Consider the following 18961-nt stretch of genomic DNA (forward strand, 5'->3'; position numbering starts at 1 on the left):
TTTTTTTTTTTATTTGATGTTACGGTTTTATTTTTAGGCCTTTAAGGAATCTGCGTTGAGTGGAAATAAACAGGAAGATTCTAAGTGTGCGGGACAAGAGGAATGTTATTCAAAGCATTCCTTTATGAACGATTTTATTATTATTATTATTATTATTATTATTATTATTATTATTATTATTTTCTTTCTTCTTTTTACTTTTTACTTTCAAATGGTCTGGGTGAGAGTAAATACGGGCAGTCCAATATACGGGTTAGGAAGGCAGGAGGCTATAATTCCATTCAGTCACATACCCATGCCATTTACATTGAGTGGTCTAAAGTGGTTGATTCCCTTCCTTTAACTCAACCACCACCCTTCATATGGAAGATTTTTACCTGGTGACAAGTTCATCCAGCTTTGATCAGGTGAAAGGTTCAATGCTATTTAAATTGGAATGTCTTGGAATGTCTTTTAACTGGAATGTCATTCTGTAGTCTGACTGGTAATTCTAAAGTGTTTCCATGTTATTTGGCCGGAAACAGATCAAAAGATTATTTTATACATAGAGAATAAGGGCCAGTTTTGTGGTCTTCATCTTAATATAGACACCACGTGTGTTCCAAGAATTTTTTTTCCCTAAAGCCATTATAGTGATAAGATATCCTGTAGTGTAAGAGACAACCACCTTTCTTACATTCTGAAAGATTGTGACGCCAGATTTGAATTTCGGATCGTAGTTATGAAGGACTTTTCTCAAACGCTTCAGTGATTATGCCAAAATTTTGAAAGACAAGTGAAAGTTAAGGACTCTAATGAAGGTTAAGCTGGGAATGGTCAAGGATGGCTTCATGACTGTAATGATAGTTTAACAAGAATTTTGCACCATCACCGGGAAAAACTCTCACACTCTTGAGCTCCACTAATTATCACTGCAGCCTTTGTATATATATATATATATATATATATATATATATATATATATATATATATATATATATATATATATATATATATATATATATATATATATATATATATATATATATCAGCATATAAATTAATCTTCATAAAAAGGTGAATAAGACAAATTGATGTTTTTAATAATACACAGTTGTCATCATGCCAGTTTATGAATATATTACATGGCCTCTTGTGGCACTCACGGACTGAGCACCAAATCTTTGAGCCAACACAATTCTATACATTCAATTACATCACATATTTACATAGCAACACCAGCAATCAATACAATTGATATATTTACATGTTGTTGCATTCTTTGTATAAAGGATTGACGGTTCTCGTCAGAATGTTGCACGCTGCAATACATGTCCAGTGGCAAACATGCAGAGGAAACAATGCTTTACCTGCAAACTCTGAATGTACTATTTAACCTGCCTGTAACAAGCACCTGATGAACACAATTCCCTTGCTGATAGAGTGGCAAGACATACAAAGCTGACAAAACTACTGTTTTTCATGATCACCTTGGCTCCACTCAAAATCCATAAGCTGGCCATTATAACCTGCTTGCAACAAATATCTGATGTCTGCACACAGTTTCCTTGCTGATGGAGTGGCAGTGTAGTGACTTGGGATATGAAGGCCCAAGAAACTATCTTTGGACCTGACAATTATTATGGTCCCAATGTCAAAGGCGCTGTAGTTTGTGCCTCACTGTCAGTGAGTCTTTACCTGGCAAGGATGCCTCTCATAGCTAAAAAAAAATTTAACTTGGGTTTCTGTGATCACCTTAGCACAACTGGCAAAGTCATAGTATGTGTAGGGAGAACAATGATGGAGTTGTAGGAGATAAAGAGAAACACTAAAGCACAGTTGGATTGACTGCATTAGGGAGGAATGGAAAGAGAAACAACAGCTGAAGGACAATGTGTACAACCAGCAGAGGTGGGCATTATTGCGATAAATTGTCACAGTAACAGTATAGAGTTATTGATTATCCAATAATTATTTTTCCTGCATTATCGATTTACTGGTATAGCTGATATTTTTGGTTCCAAACATATAGTTCATAATTTTAGTTTTTGGAACAAGAGCATGTTAAAGCTTTAAGCTTTCAAAATCAAATGTAGCTATTTTACTTAAAACAATATTTTTCATTAGTGAAGAGACAGTTTTTCCAAGGATTTTCTGTTTTCTAAGATAAAGATAAAAATAAAGATTTGGATCATTTTTTTTATTTGAAATATCAGTATTGTTATTGCTAGTATTGGAATTTGGATTTATCAATTTATCGGTTGTCAAGTGATGAATTTATCACCAGTTATCAACTATCGGTTATTGCCGATAAGGTAATCATTATCGATCTATCAGTTATTGTGATTTTTTCTTTTATTGTGTCCAGCTACGACAACCAGGGTCTATATTCCTAAACATTTCAGCACCATAACTCTACTACTTTTAACAGCTGTAGTAGAAATTACTGGGGGGGGGGAAGATTTTATGATTCAATATAGTTTAAAAAGGATTTACCATCATGGAAAACCCATAAGACCCCAACTAATCATGTGCCCTTTGAAAATAGTCCTAATGAGAGAACATTGCATTTAAGAATATAGAACCTGGTTGCTTGAAGGAGTGCTGTCAAAAGCATCAACCTCACATATGTAGATGTGGGAAAAGATGTCTTGTGAAACAAATCAGAGGAAAACACTAAGCATAAAGGAAATGATCGAGAGACATGAAAAGATTTTTTTGTTATGATGACTAACTCAAATATTTCATTAGAGGTGTCTTCTATTTACCATGATCCGTTTCAGATCACTGATATAGCAGCATGGCCCATGCTCTATTTACTTCTTGATCTGGATTTGCCCTGATCTGAGTGATCTGGATTATGATCTGGGTGATCTGGGTCCGGAGGTGGATTAGAGCAGACAACACTTGTTGAAGCTGCTGGCAGCGGCCATATTAGCAGCTGAGCAGCCTCTACTAAGGACTTATTTAGGGGAATACACGGCAAGAAAACAGCTGATATGTCTGAGGAACAAAGTGAATGGTAATGAATTGTTGCAGAATGCTGCTATGAGCACAGAATGTGAATAGTGGTAGTGACAGATGCCAGAAACAAGGAAAATATAACAAGCCACATCAAGCCTTAGTTTAATGACTTCTGCTTATAATTATGTGGCCATTATTGCCAATGGCTACATGATGAGGCAAAGGAAGATAATACTTGATACTTGTTCTGTCGAAAATAATACATCTCTACTTTGGAAGTGCCTTAGTAATGGTGTCAATAGTATCAGCACATGGGCCAGGCTAGCCTCAACTTACATCTGAATATTTTCTCATTTTACCATTCTGTACTTCACCACATTGAGTACTTTCAGCATGTTGTGTGTGAAGAGAGCTTTATGTGAAACCTCATTATACAACATTCATGGTCAGGCATGGAACTCGTGCTGCCTGGGTAAGCATGTGGCTGGGGCTCATTGGTGGCCTTCTCAGCCCAACTTCCTCAGGAAATGTACAGTAGGCTGTAGTCCTCAATGACACTTCCTTAGACCACAGTGGCAAGCATCAACAGTCTGCCACTTGTGACAGCTGGGCAGCTGGGACTGCTTGTGTTGTTATTGTTTTGATCAGTAATGGCCACAAACATTCTTTTTACCTCGAGTAAATCCAAATCAGGTCCAGATCCAGATCAATGATCTAGAGCTGATCAGTGTTGTAAATAGAAGACACCTTAGGAGTTAAATTCCCACCTACTTTCTTCTACACATCTATTCCTTTTAAGACTCAGTAGTTCAAAGCACAAGTTACTGCACTGGCAGTCATGTAAATCAAAAGACAACAAAGAAGTGTAACATCATGAGTCCCAATGAACTATCTCATCAGTCCACAAACTAACTCCATTAATCTGGCACTTAGGAAAACTAATATTTCCAAAATATTGCAGTCAGTCTTGTCAGTTTATACAATGTTTGTCCATATTTTTCCTTATAAAAAAAAAAAATCTTAAATTGATGACCTCTGCCAACACCAGCAAGTGCCTCTCCCTGCTAAGGTAGTTTTAATTTGACAATATGAATTCCTCATCCAGAGTAGAAGAGTGGTCAGGGATGAGGGTAGGTGCAGTGTCTTCTATGGCTGTGGTGGGGACACCTTCCACAAGCTGATACTGTGTTACTCCACCAACAGTCTGTTGAAGAACCAGCCTTCCATCAACAGTCTGTAGCAGCACCTCTGATCCATTAAGTAGGGTGGCATCTGCAGGAAGACTGTCCTGGCTACTGTCATTTTGTGAGGTGTTTGCTGTTGGATTTACTGCTTCCTCTGCATTTTCTGTTAGGAAGTGCTTTAGTGGAGCAGAATCTTCAACAATTATTTGAATATTTGGACTTGTTGGTTCTTGATGAAGCAGTTGCTGAAGACTGTCATCCATGCTCACCAACACTTGCATTTCTCCTTCCTCTCCTTCAGACTGGATCTCTTTGGTGCCTTCACTGAACCTCTGGGGTGAAGTGTCCTCATCTTCTCGCATGATGACATACTGGAGGCCTCCATCAGTACTGGCCAGCTGGAGGACAGTTCCATTTCCTTCACCTTCAATTAATTGCTCCTCTGCACTATTTTCATCCTCTGTATCTTCAGTGGTGGCCAATCCACCTGCTAGCTGCAGGATGACAGCCTCCTGACACTCTGAGGATCCCAACAAGTGGTCTCTCATATCATCCTCTGTCTGTGTGGCATGGAGGCATCCTGGACATTGCCACACATCAGTATTGATGGTTGCTTCCTCCCCCTTGTCATTCTCGTTGTCACCCATGACATGGAACCGCAGCAGTCGTGTAAGGTCCTGCCAGCTGAGAGATGACACCTGTTCCAGGAAGGAGGCAGTAGCAGTAGCTGGGTCCACTGAGCCAGATGGCAGTGACAGCTCCAGGCTTGATGAAGGTGAGAGGCGTGTCTTTACAGCATGGCCCTGAGCCTCCACACCATGAGTGGCATGGTCCAGGAGGTGTCGCATGATTGAATTCCTTACCACAAACATCTTGCCGCACATTGAGCACCGCCACCGGTTCACAATAACATGAGAAGAGACATCAGGAAGGTCATGTTCACTTTGTATGTGGCGCATAATTTGGTGTCTTGTTGAGGTAGCATGCTGGCAAACCCCGCATTCATACGGCTTTTCTTGAGTGTGTGTTACCAGATGCCTTTCCAATAAAGCTTCACTGCGGAAGTTGCGTCCACATTCCTCACACGTCATTGAAGATCCATTGGAATGCGTTGCAACATGACGAATCTGATCTGATTCAAGACTAAACTTGCGATCACAGACAGGACAGTCATAATGGAGTCCATGATGCCGGCGAGCAACATGGTTACGCAACAGACCCTCTGATCTAAACATTTTGTGACATCGGTCCACCTGACAGATGTGGGGTGTGCTGGTGCTATGGGTCACCAAATGGTTCTTTAATTGAATCTGTTTGGTGAAAGGTTCAGCACACATATGACAAGAATGAGAAGATTCTGAATGGTGGACCATCAGGTGATTGAGAAGAGCTTCATTGGAAGAATATACATGACTGCAAGATGCACAAGGAAACTCCCTTTTATGCTTTAGTTTATGAGCATCAAGATCTTGCTGTTTCTGGAATGTCTTGGAGCAGTAGGAGCACATGAACAATCCATTTGAATGAGTGCGCACTAAGTGGTCATTCAATGGTCGTTGTCGTTTGAACTGCTTCAGACAAATGTGGCATGTGAAAGCCTTTTCTGACGAATGGGTAATCATGTGATCGTCATAGCGATGGCGCTCCACAAAGGATTTCTCACATAGAGAGCAATGATACCTCACCACATTTTCACCTCCGTGCTCAGATCTGTGGTGTTTTCGATAATATTCCTGGGTATCACACTCCAAGCCACATTGTTCACACTTCCATCGTTTCTGACACTTCTCCACATGATCATTGTAAAACCCAATGGATTTGAATTCTCTCTGACACACAGGACATGGCTTGGCCTCCTTGAAGTAATGACTCTTGTAGTGTTCCCTAAGGTTGCTCTCCATACCAAACTTGATCTTGCAGTCTGTGCACTCAAAAGCTTTTTCATCCATGTGCATCCATAAATGCTCTTCCAAAGAGTATATGTCATTGAATATTTCTTCACAAAAATCACAAGCCACTTTTTGTTTTTTTGGATTCTTATTGCCTAATTTTAGGAACTCCTCATAGTGCCTGTTCTTCATGTGTTTACGTAACAGAGTTCCTTGTGCATAGGCCTTGTCACATAAGCGACACTTGTGGGGCAAGTTGCCCTTGTGACTCAACATGTGTGTCCTTAGGAACTTTGTTGTTAGGACTTTATTGCAAATAGGACAGCTCATCTTCTTTGGCAGATCCTTCACACGCTGACCCTTGAGGGGATTGAGCATGTCCATCTCCTCCAAGCCTCCCTCCCGTGTTTGCTGAAGGTGAAGAGTCACATCATTTGTAGGCTCAGCACTTTCTTCCTTCTCCTCCTTCACCTGCACTGAACCATCAGTTGCAATGACTAGCACCTTTGGTATTGATACATCTTTCTCATTATTGCCATCTTTCTTGTCACTTTTGGTGCCTGCACTTACATCCTTACTCTTCAACTGAGTTCTGGTCCTTTCAGTGCCCCCAACTGGGTCACAGTGATGAACAGTTTTAACATGGTATTCCAGGGCCTCCTCCTTCATAAAACCCAGGTGACACAACTTACATGAAAAAGCCCTGTGACTGTTGCGATGAAATCTGAGCATGTCCACACAGGCAAACTTTTCCCCGCAGTGCTGACAGAGTAATGTGGCTTCTACATTGTGAACACATAAATAATGTTCTTCAAGATCCCTTGGGACACTGTAACGAGCAGAACAACTCTGACAACTGTAAAGCTTCATATCAAAGGCCTTGTGTACCCTCACCATATGCCTGTTTATGGAGCTGAAGCAGGCACTTTTATAGTTGCAATAAGTACAATTGTACTCACAACCATTGTGCATTTTCTGATGGTGAAGACGGAAGGCCCTTGCTCCCACTACCTCCTCCTTGCATAAGGGACATGTGATCAATCGATTCTGCTTCTCTGGCTCCCGTGCTCTCTGGTTGTTGGTAGTTCTGACCACTTTGGTCTTACTGGGGACATTAGGATGCACTATCTCCTTATGGTGTTCCAAGGAAGTACCAAGAACAAACTCCATTTCACACAGCTCACAGTACAGACTTGGGTCCTTGTCATGATGATTACGGAGATGGCGCTCCAGAGGGCGAAAACTATTGAAAGTACTAGGACACTCGGGACACTGAGCTGGCTGGTGCTTAAGGTGCATGTGGAGGTGGTGTCGGTCACGGCCACGTGCTGTGGGAAAACATCGATCACAATCACTACATTTAAAGCTATCCTCATTCTTGCTGCCTGTCAAGGAAAGGTTTCCACCATGACACTCCTGGGCATGCTGCCGTGCATCCTCCCGCCCTAGAAAGGTGCAGGCACACAGCTTGCATCGATATTTCTTGACACCAACAGCTGGTCTATTGGACTCCTCATTCTTGATGTCAGCCTCAAGAGTTTCAGCAGCATCACTGGGAGAAGCTTGAGACAGGGCAGCAGAGTCACTGATGGTTGCATGCAAGGTGTCACTGCCATCATGAGAGAGAGTGACCTCCACACTGGGTATCCCTGCTGCCAGGTCCTCTTTGATCTCTGTCACCTCAATAAATGGTGTTACAGAGCACCCAGGTTCCCTCTTGATCTGAGGCCAAACATTGCTTGGGTCGTCTTGCTCCTGCTGTTGTGTTTGCTGTAATTCCTTTTCTTCTGTTGGTTCCAGCTTTATATGAGGACCAGCTTTCATCTCTTCAGCATCCCTACTGCTTCCCTCCTCCTCTTCAGCACTCATCTTGTTGATGGCACTAATTAGATCCTCCTCCTCTTCTTCCTCCACCTCCTCCTGTCCATCTCTGTTGCTACATCCTAAACTATCTATGCTAGGGATCAGTGAGGATGTGGAGTCAACACCAATCCCCAGAATCTCCTGCACTACTTCATCTAGGTCCAACCGCTCCTTCTCTCGTTGCGATAGCTCCATGTCTGTCACCTGGATGATGCATGTTCTCTCTAACCCCTCTTCCCTTGATTGCTCTACCTGGACAATATCTGGGCCTGGCTCAAGTGTTCTTTTCCGTTTTCCTCGATTCCGCTTCTTGCCTCGAGGCTCATCTCCTTCATCCTCAATGTAAAACTCCTTCTCACCTTTCAGCACCTCAAGGAAAGTGCTGAATTTAGCCGAACGCTTCCTCTTTTCCCGGTGGTTCACCATCAGTGGGGGTGGCTCCCTTCTCTTAGCAACCCATTGAGTAGCCTTTGGTGGCCGGCCTCTGCGTCTCTTGGATGCACTTGTTAATGCTTCCCCATTTTTCTCCTGTGATGTCTGTATTGTGTCAGAGCTTGACAGTGCCACCCTCATGTTCCTATACTGACTCTCAAGCTGGTCTTTAATACCCTGTTTTTCTCTTGTACTCCCAACCACAATGTTTATAGAGCCTGAAGCATCTTCCTTTCTATCCACTTCTTTCCTGGAAGTTTCCTGGATCTTGGTTTGAATATGGCTGTCCATATCAGTGGTCAGCTTCTGCAGGCGGTCCTTCTCATTAAACAGGTCGAGGCACCGCATACAAATGATGTCTGAGGTGTTGAGTCCCTGCTGCAATGCAGGACCCACCATATCCCTGAGGGGTGTGGCTGTGTGCTCTGTAATTCCATGGTGCAAAAGTATGCAAGGGTCATTACTTTCTGGGATGGTGCCACAGACTACACATTTCTTGTTGTTCATCTTGGTCTCTGCTGTTTCCCTGAGGAAAAAGAACGATGATTAACTTCAGGTTGGTAGGAGTGATATGAAGTCAAGTCTGTAAGAGTGATATGAACTCAAGCCTAACATTAAAGCAAAGATTCCAAGTCAAGCAAAAATTACTTTCCAAAAGGACAGTCTCTTACTTTGAGGTAATAAACTTAGCAACATGAACATGAAAACATGTACTATAGTAAACTCTCTATAATAATATACTCTTTTGGAGGAAGGGCCAATTCATATCCAAAAATTAAACCTATCCAGCACTTGTTACAATGAGATCTTTTAGGGAAATCATTCAGTAATACATATTCAGACATGTTAGTTTACCAATTTTCCATCAGACATTGTACAAATTACTTCATTATATTCAGTGGTTCTTAGAGAGGCTCTGTGGATTTATTTTCACTCCTTATGGTGATTAATAATGTCTTAAATGTGAACCTTGTTTGATGAGCTAAGTGCTCATTATATCTTACATTTGCTAATTCAAGGGTGAGCTGCATATTGCAAATTACAATAAAAAAACAACTTTCATTGTATTACAAATGAAGGCAATGAGTACTATATTCAGGCAAGCTCTTCAGTCTGTAAGTTGTAATCTCTGATGAACTTCCCTGAACTTCACTAACATCATATGGCTACTCCTAAACAAGATTTACAACAAACAAGGAAAAGTATATGAGAAAAATTATAATATATCCAAAAATTCTGATATGGGTGCTTGAATGAGCTTTAATATAGTTAAGTGAATGTAAGAAATCTATATAAATATATGAATATGTGTCTTTCACTACCTCAGACTTCATGACTATATGAACTCAATCTATGGTAGAAACTTTCTAAGTTACAAGCTCATAAGGTTTGTTACTTCTGTAAGTGGCCTCTGCTGAGAGATCTTGGAAGTCTTCAAAGAAAAAATCATCACTTCTGTCTTCAGAAGATCTCCAGGAGTCAGGTCAAGCAGCATGGACAAGTAGTCTTTGTCTCCCACATAATGAGGATGCTAGAAAGGAGTGAGAAAGAGATTAACGGATGTTCTCAATTTTTTTTCATGAGCAACCCTATTCTGAACTTTGCAATCCTTTGTGACCCATCATAAAGAAAATGTACTGTGGTATATAAACCTTGTTTTTCATTTTTTTTTATTTTATATAAATTAAAATAATTAAAATAATAGGTTAATGAGCTAAATACATAAACATAATCACTGACAAATTGGCTGGCTGTGTTTTTGGATGACAAGCCCAGGCCCACCACCCAACAGTCCAACATATGTGTTTAATACAGGAATCATTCCTGTTATGTAGAGCCATCATTAGGAAGAAGACATTACGGAAATAATTTTTGACTGGAATGCAAGGAAATGCATATCAATCAAAAAGGAAATTGTTATAACATTTGAGCTGAAAAAAAAAAAAAAAAAAAAGATTAATGGTAGTTTGTCAAGCACACACACACACACACACACACACACACACACACACACACACACACACACACACACACACACACACACACACACACACACACACACACACAATGTACATTTTCAGTTTGTTGACTGCCTAAAGAATAAACCGTTTATTATTATTATTATTATTATTAGTCTGGTAGTGCAGGGGTTAACATGCCCGATTCACACTTGGAAGTGCCTGGGTTTGAATCCTGGGTCAGGTCAGAAGTCCTTGGGCAGACTTCTTAACAGTGTAGCCCCTGTTCACCTAGCAGTGATTAGGTACCTGGCATCAGCTGGGAGTTGTGACCTACCACTAGGTAGGAGAAACAAACTCTGAAAGAAAAATACGCATGGGGTGGCCTAAGCATCTTGGGCCTAGTCTACTAGGTTGACTGGTGCCATCTGATAGCCACAGTATCAAACTATAAGATACTTCCTTAGGGAAGATGTAGTAAGTATATTAGTATGTAACATGTGGATTTTCAGCTGTAAGGCTGCAAGATTAATAAACCAAATATTATTACTATTATTATTATTATTATTATTATTATTATTATTATTATTATTATTATCATTATTATTACACACACATACACACACACAAACTGAGGCAGAAAAACACAGATCTATGTGAAAAACATGAGTGGCATCACAGATGAGGGTGAGACAGTTGCCTGGAAGTGTAAGAATGATAACTGCAATTTCAATTAGGTAAATAAAATATGCTGGGAACATAAGCTTTTTTTCTATGTACCTGTGACCCATCAAAATTTATCTCACAACCCAACTTTCACTGCTCTAGAGGCTAACAGATTAAACTCGGCTCAACACAAGCACAGCTGAAGTAAGAAGTCCAGTAATTTTCATTTTTCATGTTCAATGTTTTGTGTTTTTCCCCAATCTCAGTCCTCTGATATACCAAGAATCTATCAGTTATCAGGCTTTATAAGGAGACTGTCAGCAGGTCTGATGACTTAAGACTGAGGGACAGGGCAAGATGCTGGAAACAAGTGCAGATGGTAACTTGATAGCTGACTGCAAGAGGATATCACACTTACTGCAGTTGTTGAAGATTACAGAGACCTGACCACCATGGTCACAGAATGGATAAAATGTGCATTTATATATCTGGATTTTCACCTTATTCCTTCTGAAACTGTACTCTAAATATTAAAACTGACAGAGAACTTTCATATGGACCATGGTGATAAAAATAATAAGTCAAGTAAGACCTAATAACTCATGAAACAGAGCTAGATAATAAAATAGTCTTTAGAGTACAAATTCATCCTCACTAATCAAGATATATTAATACAACAAGTAATGGATGCTAAACAAGAGGTATTAACTCCCAAAATTAAACATGTTACTGAGAACAAAGTAACCCAATAGATCATGAAGATGTTCCATAAATAATGATACAGTGACAGTATAGTAGATGCAGATTCTTTAACATTAGTGTATAGATCTCTGAAATCCCTTGTCAGAAGATACTGTCAATGAAGACATGACCATGTCCTTTGAAAGATTTTTAGTCCAGGCCTTGTTTGAGTATACTGAATAATTGTCTCGTAATAACAAATTTTTCCTGTAATGCAATTTTATCTGCAAGTGGCACACAACTCAGCCCGGTTTTATCATTTATCTTGATAATTGGGCCATTATCTCTAGATCTCATGAATAATAGACAATTATCCATCTTAGCCCCACTAATTGAAAAGCATGTACCGATTATGCCGAGCACTCCTCACCAACAACCAATACCGCCACCAAAATCTCTCAAGAATTCTCGTCGGAATGCCTCGGATGCATACAAACAGTCCAGGAGAACATATGGCAGACATTCTCCACAGGCAACTGAAGATCTTACACACTACAACACCCTCAACAAAAGATTTTGTGATCATTTTATCAATATGTGAATCTCCCAAGAAAAGTCTTTGATCAAAAAATTATCAGTAAGCCCAAAAGCTTTTCACCAATATATTAGAAACAAGAAAAGAGGCACACCTTTAGTTCGACCTCTCAGGTTAGACAATGGTATTCTGATATCAAACTGTACCCAGATGGCAGACACCTTTACCTCAAACTTCTGCTCTGTCTACTCCAATTTTGTTCCAGATGCTCCCTTCCCACATCAGACATTTGAGAGTGTACTTGACACTGTAACTGTGTCCCCACAGATAGTAAAAGACAGACTCGTGTTGCTAGACCCCAATGCCAATATGGGCACAGATGGTCTGCACCCCAAACTTTTGAATTCAATCCCAGTTCTGGCTCTTTCACTGGTTTTGATATTTCAAAAGTCTATCAGCATTAGGAAGTTACCTCAGGCCTGGAAAGAATTGAAGATCATTCCCATATTCAAGAAAAGCTCAAGATACACCCCTCAGACCCATTAGTCTGACTTGTCTGCTGCAAAGCACTTGAAAGAATAATTGCAGTGGAATTATATAATTTCCTGGACATCAACAACTTGTTGTCAGATGACCAGTATGGATGTAGACAACATAGGACTGTTGACAACCAATTGCTGCTTGCATACAATGACATTACCACTTGGCTTAATGCAGGATATGTTGTTGATGTTGTCCAGTTCGACTTCAGTAAAGCATTTGATTTTGTCAATCATGCAATATTTATTGGCAAGTTGCATCTACTTGGGGTGGGGGATCCTCTCCAGTCTTGGATCTTGGACTTCCTGACAGGTTGCACTATGTATATCTCTGTGTCTGGCTGTACTAGCTTTTCAAGGGATGTTCTCAGTGGTGTTCCTCAGGGCTCTGTTCTGGGTCCCCTTCTCTTTCTCATATAAATCAATTATCTACCTTCATACATCTGTTCTAAATGCAAATTTTTTGCTGATGGTCTAAAAATTTACTTAAGGCTTTGTAGGGAATCAAATTTATCCCTGGCTGCTGACCTGAACACCTGTCAGAAAGATATTAATGGTTTATATCAATTTGCCAAGTCCTGGAGCCTTCAATTTAATCCGGAAAAGTGTGTAGTGCTGCGATGCCACAGAGATACTGTAGACTGGGAAGCCATGCACTCACACCAGTATTACCACATGAACAACACACATCTTTCAATATAACATTCACATAAAACTTAGGTATACTAGTATACACCTCTGAAATTCCATGCCCATGTGAGAACTATTGCTAAGAAAGCAGCAGGACTGGCCAACAACCTACTCAAGTCTACTCTGTGACCCTGACTTTATGGTAACTCTACACATCCTATATCAAGCTATTATTAGAATTTGGGTCCACAGTATGGAATACAGGGTACCACTGCAACCTGAGACTTCTTGAATCTGTGCAAAAAAAGTGGACAAAAGAAATCAGTGGCCTATCTGAATTAAGCTATGCCAACCGCTTGAAATTCCTCAACTTGTACTCCGTGCAGGAAAAGCTGTGGGCTCAACTTGTACTCCATGCAGGGAAAGCTAAAGGATATAAATTTAAAACATTATACCAGTCAGTATTCATGACCCATACTGCTAAAAATGACAGGATAGCCAACCAGGTAAAAATTAGGAAAGATAGGGCTGGCCTGCTGGCAGATCCAGGCTGCCCTAAAAATTTCAACATGTAACTCTGTGCTGTACTGTTGAATTATGAATGGGTGACTGACCAGATCAGTAAACACAAGATACATTCCTCAGACAAGCAACATAAATCAGTAAGAAGTTTAGATAAAAAAATAAAATAAATAAATAAATAAATAAATAAATAATAATAATATAAAAAATAATAATAATAATAATAATGCAACAAGAAGCTAAGTAACTTAATAACTCATGAAGCCGTGCCCTATAAAAATAGTATATAGACTGTGGACTACGAAATTATTCCTGGTCACCAAGATATAATAAATACCACTCAATCAATAACAGGCAATCGAAACACAGGGCACAATAACTGGATACCCAAATCAGCGTCAAGGGAAGCAAAATAACCCAGTACCTCAGGAAACGGTAATCCAAATAATGACAGAGACACTAGACTGAATACCGAATTATTTGTGGCGATCAAGATATATCACTAAAACAAACTAACACGAGATACAGGCCCACTAAAACCCTCACAACTGCATCAAGCATGCTGAGAACAAACACAGTGCAGAATCAAATAGGCTGTAGTGACTATGATATATCAGCAAGACAAGCAAGGGCAGTCAAATATAAGTTATAAGAAAGAAACCCATTATTTATTCCCCGAACAGAGATCTTCCCGTCATGAGTAAACAACTTCAGGTGATCATCTTTTGGTTCTTCTTCCCTGCCCCACCAATTAATAAAACTTGGACCCCTTGAACATTAACAATCCTCAAGACGTACCTCAGTTGTGGAAATGCATGCCACTTGTCTTTGAGTTTTGTGATAGATGGCAAGTTATGGAGGATGTTTACTCTGAAAGGAACCGTCCAAGAGCTAAGATGGCGGCTGGAGGTCCGGCTGGCGCCAAATATGATTGTGTTATTAGAGGCTCCTCAGCAGCTTCTTGACTTATGTTTGCTTGTAGATTAAAGCACTGATTATATTGTGTTTATAGGAGAGAGAGAGAGAGAGAGAGAGAGAGAGAGAGAGAGAGAGAGAGAGAGAGAGAGAATAATCTTGCGGATTACTGTTGATTTATTTCCATAATCTCCCAAACATCAAACAAGGACAACCCACGGCCTGGAACAGATGTGTTGTGTCCAGTGGGGCGAAGAAAAAAAAAAACTAAGGTTCTTGTCATCTCTCAGCGATTAGACTGAAGAACTTAGTTTACGTAGATATTTTCGTGGTTCTAAGAAAGATTTAATAAGGATTCTGCACCACCCATGTTAAAATCATTGACGAGAAACTGATAATTATTTTTGTGGCCTCAGAAAATAGACGTTATGAAGGGACACTGTACGATTACATTTTATTACTCATTTCGTCCTCATGTAACATCACCTTCCCTCACGTCACAGTGTCATCACCTTACACTACCGTCTCCTCGTTCTCGTGCGCTGTCATTAGTAATGTCAGCTGCCTGATGCGTCTTTCTCTTATCCACTTTATGATTTTGGTTGAAATTCTACTGATCAATGTCATCTTATAAGCTAGGCAAAGTAAGGATCAAGAAAATATATTTGTGAACACGGCCTCGATACATTTGAGACATTACATACGCATGCCTTTCGTGACTTTATCTTTAATGTCTCGTCCACTGATTCACCCACACGTTCCCTAAATAGCTGCCTGGTATTGTTTAGTGACCGTGACCTTCACCAGCCTTGCCTGAGCATACGTTCCTCCTACACGGACAAGGAAAGGTAGAGAGGAGCGGAACACAAATTCATACAGTGTATCTCATGGTCCTCCTTATCTTTGTTCTTATTTTTGCCTGGGATATCGTATCATAGACTAATCCTATCAGTCATTATTTTCACACACACACACACACACACACACACACACACTTCCTCAGGCTGGTTCCGAATCCCTTGGTCGCTTGGAACCTCCCGTCCAATACCAGTCAGGCTAATAATTGGATTTTATAGTCCACCGTACATTCACATGTGGCTGGAGCACGGATTGGTGTTTGTCCAACCCAGGCCTCTCTCTCTCTCTCTCTCTCTCTCTCTCTCTCTCTCTCTCTCTCTCTCTCTCTCTCTCTCATCATCATCATCATCATCATCATCATCATCATCATCATTTTAAGTTGTCGTTTCGCTCAACTTTCTGATTCAGTTGTCAACTGATGTCCTCTGTTCAATGGTCCACTAGTTTAGTTGCCCACTGGTTGAATGATGTCCTCTGGTTGGATTGTCGATCACTGGTTCAGCTGTCACTGACTCAATTGACGCAGAACCTGGTTTTCTGGGTACACTATTGTTTCATATTATGCAAATGTTGCATACTCGTAACCATGATAAAAATACAACCTATTTTGTATATACCATTATATAGAAATGTCAAATGTGGTAAGGTATGTGAATATGTATGACATATAAAGGACTGTACGTACTTTACAATTCTGTATCACATTCCTATTTACATCAGCATGTTCACTTCCTCTAGGCGTGTCTTACACCAGTGGTTCCAATCTTTTCTAAGTCCATGCACTCTTCCGGGAACTTTTGATAAATTCATGTATCCTCACACCTAGGACGATTAATTACAAAGAAATTACATTAATATTTTACGTTTTTTCTCTAGTGTAGGGCTAAAGATACATAACTAAAAGTACTAAGGTCTTAATTTTAAACAGAAAATATTTATTTGGTCCTAAACAATTGTTATATAGGTGCTGAATATATAATAAAACAAAATGCCTGCGAGGCGCGAGTTGCGTCTCTGTATAATATATAATACATACGTTTGTAATACTCGTATTTTAATTTCATTTTAAATATATTTCTTACATGTCATTTTTTTTTCTCTAAGATGTTTTTTCCTTCTGTGCACTCTTATATACACTGGCCATGTCATCTACATGTTATATAACACAAATTTCCTTCCAAAAAACATCTTTCCTAGTGTGCACTCTTACTGGCCATGCCATGTATCCCTCCATGTACCCCATTATTTCCAAGTACCTCTGAAAAATTTCTACACCCAGGTTGGCTGTTATTGTCTTAGCTAGATTATCAATTTTCTAGTCTCTTGGAGGAATCACAGCAGCACACACACACGCACACACAAAGGTAGGATTCCCACCCTTCCGCTCGTGCCAGAAAGCTGTATCACAACTCCTTGGCCTACATCCCATACTCATTGATGTGATAGGTTAACACACACACACACACACACACACACACACAGAGAGAGAGAGAGAGAGAGAGAGAGAGAGAGAGAGAGAGAGAGAGAGAGAGAGAGAGACCACAATTTGTCTCAGATATTTGATATAATTCCACTGATTTGTATTTTCTTCCTTACTTCTTTTCTTCTTTCTTCTACATTCCATCCAAGGATAATACTAAACAAGGAACCTCTTCTCCATATTTCCTCCGCACTAAGTAGTGATAGGAATTTACAAGAGCAGCATTGATTTAGTTCTTGGAAGAGGTTGGGTTTGTTTAGGCGAGTGGCGACTGGCACCGAGCATAACTGGTTAGGTTCATCTATGTAGCATTCAGCGCTATCAGGGTGATGAATCGGTATTCCTAGTCTGGGAATATGTTTTCGCAGTGTTCCCACTTAATATAAATCCCTCTGCTGTATGAACACCTTTGAGATTTGCTGTGGGCGGAGGAAAAACCTGCGGTGTCTTATACACAGTGAATCTGCATGCGGGTAGCCGTAAAGTGACAGCTGCTGTAAAAGTTGCTATATAGCTGTGAGACATATGGAGGTCACTTAGCCCAACCAGTAACTGAGTACCGGTTGTTGCTAAGAGGACAGGCATAAATATTGGGGTTTTGCTATGAACACAAGTCTTAATATCTTTCCAATGTTTCTTTCTGAGGTGACTGGGTGCTGTCCAAAATAACTTTACGATGATGACTGTTATTGACGTTCGTGTGTGTGGGTACTCTCTCTCTCTTAAGTAACTGATTGTGTAGTAAAATCAAACTGCCTTTGATATATGTGTATTGAGAGAGAGAGAGAGAGAGAGAGAGAGAGAGAGAGAGAGAGAGAGAGAGAGGTTGGCAGATACCGACAAGTTTTACGTAAGAGTGAACGCCGCTTTCACGTCACACGCCGCAGGCCACAAGGGCCGGGGAAAAGCCAAGGGAAAGCTGTGTACGTGTGCTGCCACCGCTACTGCTCTTGCACTGGCGTCATCAACATGCAGCAGTGCCAGACGGCTGTGTTGGCTCTCGCAACGTTTTTTCATAGTTTTAAATGCAAATATGCCCTTATTATAATGAAGTGAAACTTTGCTTTGTGGTCATTATATGTACAGTACGTAGAAGAGTGGATGGATCACTCAGATATCAATAATTCGGTTTTTTTTTCCTATTTTTTCCTTGTTATTTCCTACTTGCATTCCTAAATGCGTTGAATTTCCGTCACTTCTGTCAAAAGCTCTCATAATGTTTTACCCACTGATGATGCAGAATCTTTATATGAGATTATCAGAATAAAATAATTAAATAAGTAAATGAAACCCGTCAAATTTCCACAAAAGTTTGCTGGAGCCAGTGAAAACAGATCCTGTCCATCAAGTAATACTTTCATCTGTCCAAGATCTGCGTAGTGATCTGTGAAGTGATCTGTCGGCCCTCTTCCATAAGTGCGACGCAGTTATGAGGTTATACGTGGGACGGGTTGGGAGAGGAAACGCCACGTGGCACATTCTTATTTCTGGGAAGGTGACGCACGCAAGGATTAGTCGTGGTGGATGTAATAACGAATAGGTATTTAGCAAATTACCATGCTTCCCATGCTCTAAACGCGGATTAGTATTAATTCAGTTCAGCCCACAGAAATATAGAGCATGTTTCAGCTGTTATATAATAGAAAATGCTGGTTAAGGTACAAAGGTCCGTGCCCAGTGAAGAGGAGATGGCGTAACTTAGGGAGGTGGAGAGAGCCGAGAGGCTTGTTATGGCCAGTGAACACGGCGTACACGGCTGACCTGCTTTTTAATATTTCTGCGTGGGTCTGTGTATGCGAACTCTCTGCTGGGATTATCATTGTGCATTATCTATTATGAGATAATTACACGTTTTAATTTACTTTA

The 18961-nt window shown here is 40.3% G+C and overlaps 1 protein-coding gene across 2 annotated transcripts; it reads right to left on the reverse strand.

The window, feature by feature from the left end:
• Nucleotides 1–1093: 1093 nt before the first annotated feature.
• LOC135110934 (zinc finger protein 729-like) lies at nucleotides 1094–14797 on the reverse strand. Of its 2 annotated transcripts, none has more exons than XM_064023620.1 (3): nucleotides 14641–14797; nucleotides 9708–9842; nucleotides 1094–8837 (listed from the first exon to the last, which is right to left on the reverse strand). In XM_064023620.1, the coding sequence occupies exon 3, from the start codon at nucleotides 8816–8818 to the stop codon at nucleotides 4019–4021; it is 4800 nt and encodes a 1599-aa protein (XP_063879690.1). In that variant the 5' UTR covers nucleotides 8819–8837; nucleotides 9708–9842; nucleotides 14641–14797; the 3' UTR covers nucleotides 1094–4018. The 2 variants fall into 2 exon arrangements, with proteins under 2 accessions (XP_063879690.1, XP_063879691.1); XM_064023621.1 differs by lacking the exon at nucleotides 14641–14797 and adding an exon at nucleotides 14267–14572.
• Nucleotides 14798–18961: the final 4164 nt, after the last annotated feature.

Source organism: Scylla paramamosain, chromosome 21 (assembly GCF_035594125.1).
Source record: "Scylla paramamosain isolate STU-SP2022 chromosome 21, ASM3559412v1, whole genome shotgun sequence".
Taxonomy (NCBI): Eukaryota; Metazoa; Arthropoda; class Malacostraca; order Decapoda; family Portunidae; genus Scylla; species Scylla paramamosain.

Bases quoted from the DNA above. Each gene is read 5' to 3' on its own strand.
- LOC135110934 (XM_064023620.1), bottom strand. From the start codon at position 8,818: ATGAACAACAAGAAATGTGTAGTCTGTGGCACCATCCCAGAAAGTAAT.